Source organism: Triticum aestivum, unplaced genomic scaffold, assembly GCF_018294505.1.
Source record: "Triticum aestivum cultivar Chinese Spring unplaced genomic scaffold, IWGSC CS RefSeq v2.1 scaffold1764, whole genome shotgun sequence".
NCBI lineage: Eukaryota > Viridiplantae > Streptophyta > Magnoliopsida > Poales > Poaceae > Triticum > Triticum aestivum.
In genome coordinates, this window is record NW_025228143.1 from 7,400 (window position 1) to 9,767 (window position 2,368).

At 44.5% G+C, this 2,368-nt stretch overlaps 1 protein-coding gene across 7 annotated transcripts in view; it reads left to right on the forward strand.

The window, feature by feature from the left end:
* The first annotated feature begins 1,141 nt into the window (after positions 1-1,141).
* LOC123173430 (uncharacterized) overlaps positions 1,142-2,368 on the forward strand; it is a 1,642-nt gene continuing 415 nt past the window's right edge. For 2 of the 7 annotated variants that reach the window (XR_006486202.1, XR_006486201.1), the window contains exon 1: positions 1,142-1,518. Coding sequence is in view for 2 of the 7 variants with exons in the window: in XM_044589909.1 (XP_044445844.1) it covers positions 1,235-1,518; positions 1,903-2,200 (582 nt within the window). In the remaining 5 variants the exon portion in view is untranslated. Of the gene's footprint in view, positions 1,519-1,596; positions 1,851-1,902; positions 2,363-2,368 lie in introns of those variants that run through there. The other 5 variants (XR_006486205.1, XR_006486204.1, XR_006486203.1 and 2 more) reach the window with 4 other exon arrangements.

Here is a 2,368-nt window from a genome sequence, read left to right on the forward strand (position 1 = left end):
ATACGCTTGTTTAGTTCCATTGACATACTACTTCTGATAAGATAATACTCCATACTACCATACTACCTCTTTCATGATACTCCATACTACTTTTTGTCATACACTTCTTTCTTCTAATCTACATACTACATGCAAGCAAGTTAGGTGCTTGAGAAATTTCATGGCTGTCATCCACATAGTTATATTAGTATTAAATACCCTCTTGATTAATTCCATTGACATACTCCTTCCGTTGATACTCCATACTCGACAAGTACATACTCCATGTAACATGCTTCTCCATCGACTGTACAAGACACACATCATACTCTTCATGACTATGTAGTATATATTCTATGATTTTGTAGTATATAGTACTTGGGAAATATAGCATATATACTATAAAAATTGGAGCATACCGAAATTTTCCTGAAAAATAGAATATGTCCTATGATAATTTTGGAAGTATGAAGTAGATATAATAAAGAGTATGGACGCCAAGATTTGTTTTCCTTTGCAAGTACATGCGATCAAGCAAGCTAGCCCTCATCCAGGATTTTAAAAAAGTAAGCCTTATCCATGCAATCAGATGCGATGCATGCGGCCAAAATATTAGTAGGCTATCCAACTAACCCTGCGTAACTAACTAGACGGTGGGAAATTAATGGATCTTTTTTGATCGCTAACCCGCTTGGCTTGGCTGCGTGAGATGACACATGGCAGACAGAGAGGTAGAAGGTAACTACCACTGCTTGTAGATAAAATTTGTCATATTATATATATATATATATATATATATATATATATATATATATATATATATATATACACACATATATATAGGGAAAAGCAAACCTATGATGTTTCTTTGTGGAGGTTGCAATCAAGGCCACATGCTCGCATTGGGATATGGTCCAGCTAGTTTCCCTCTTTACATTTCTTGTATTTTAGGTGACTCTCTTTTTTTTCCTCATATAGAGCAAAGTGGTCCACGGTCCCCCCTCGTTAGCCCAGTAGGCTCAGTAGTAGGCTGTCAATGCTGGCGCCGCGCAGTCCTCGGCCCACGCGCAAAGGTTCTTGGCCTATGAACGGTTCCGAGTACGAGACGAACAATTCAGACTTGTTTTATTTTGTTTTTGAATAGCTCCTTTTTTTCAGCCGTGCTATGCTCATGGTGTGGGCTGGGCCATTTCCACTCGTTTATCTCTCACTCCTTCTCCATCCCGCCGCCCCATTACTCCCCCCTCCCCCCTCCATGGCTTGCGAGCTCCCCATTTCCCAGCGAGCCGCGCCGCCCAAACCCTCTCCCGCCCCCATCGCGGTGCTCCCCAAAGGGCTACCTCCATCTTATGCTGCACAAATACCAGCGAGATCTGGGTGGACGGGACACGGGCGATATCGTCATCAACCGCCGCCCCCTGGCGCCTTGTGCGGGGTGAGGGGTGCCGCACCGCCAAGCCACGATCCTCTCTCCTCTCTACCATGGTGTAAGTGGTGCGGGGAGGCCCGTGCGCCGTCGACGGAGATCTTGCCCGTAAGGTGCCATTTGGCCTACTCCTCGTACTCAGCTCGTTTAAGTGCTGCGATTTCAAAAGCTAGAGATGCATTTTTTTCTAGGGAGTCTGACATGGATTTTACTGCAAGCAATGGGCCTTGGAGATTCCGTCATGCATTGTTTAACAAGCTCAGACCTTGCGTCAATGACAACTGAGAAGGCAGTGTCAAAACTTATCAAAAGGAAACAATTTGTTCTTTCTTGGCCTTTAGTTTGCAAATGCACTTTTGTTGAGATACAGAATGCACGTCAACTGCACAACAAATTATCACGGCTTTCAATTTTCCAATATTTCCACATAATTTTGTTTGTATCATTTAGTTTGCTTTCCCTTTTCCAATCTTGCACGTAATTTTGTTGTCTAATAGATGGGCTGTGAGTTTGGACTTCGCCGTGGCCGCTGCTCATTCCGCCACCGCGCTGCGTGCCCTCACTGCCGACTGCACCCAGTCCGCCTCTGCTGTGTCCTGCGCTGGGTCGGCATCCCATTACCTGCAGGACCATGGCCCTGTGGCGCCGACGTTGTCGACCACAGCAATGCTGACACTGCCCGGGATGTGTACTGGGCTGAGGCTCTGTGATACGAGTAGATCATCCAAGAGGGTTCGCACTTGCACATCAGTGTTCACAAGTATTCCCTCCATAAAGAAATATAAGAGCGTTTAGATTACTAAAGTAGTGATCTCTCTAAATGCTCTTGTATTTCTTTACAGAGAGAGTACTACTAGTATGTTTTAGGTTGTTGTTGCTGCTCCTTCGAGTTGTGATATTTCTGGCGTGATCTCCATCCAGAACCAGGAATGTACATTTGAATTTCTGATTTGAGATGGATCG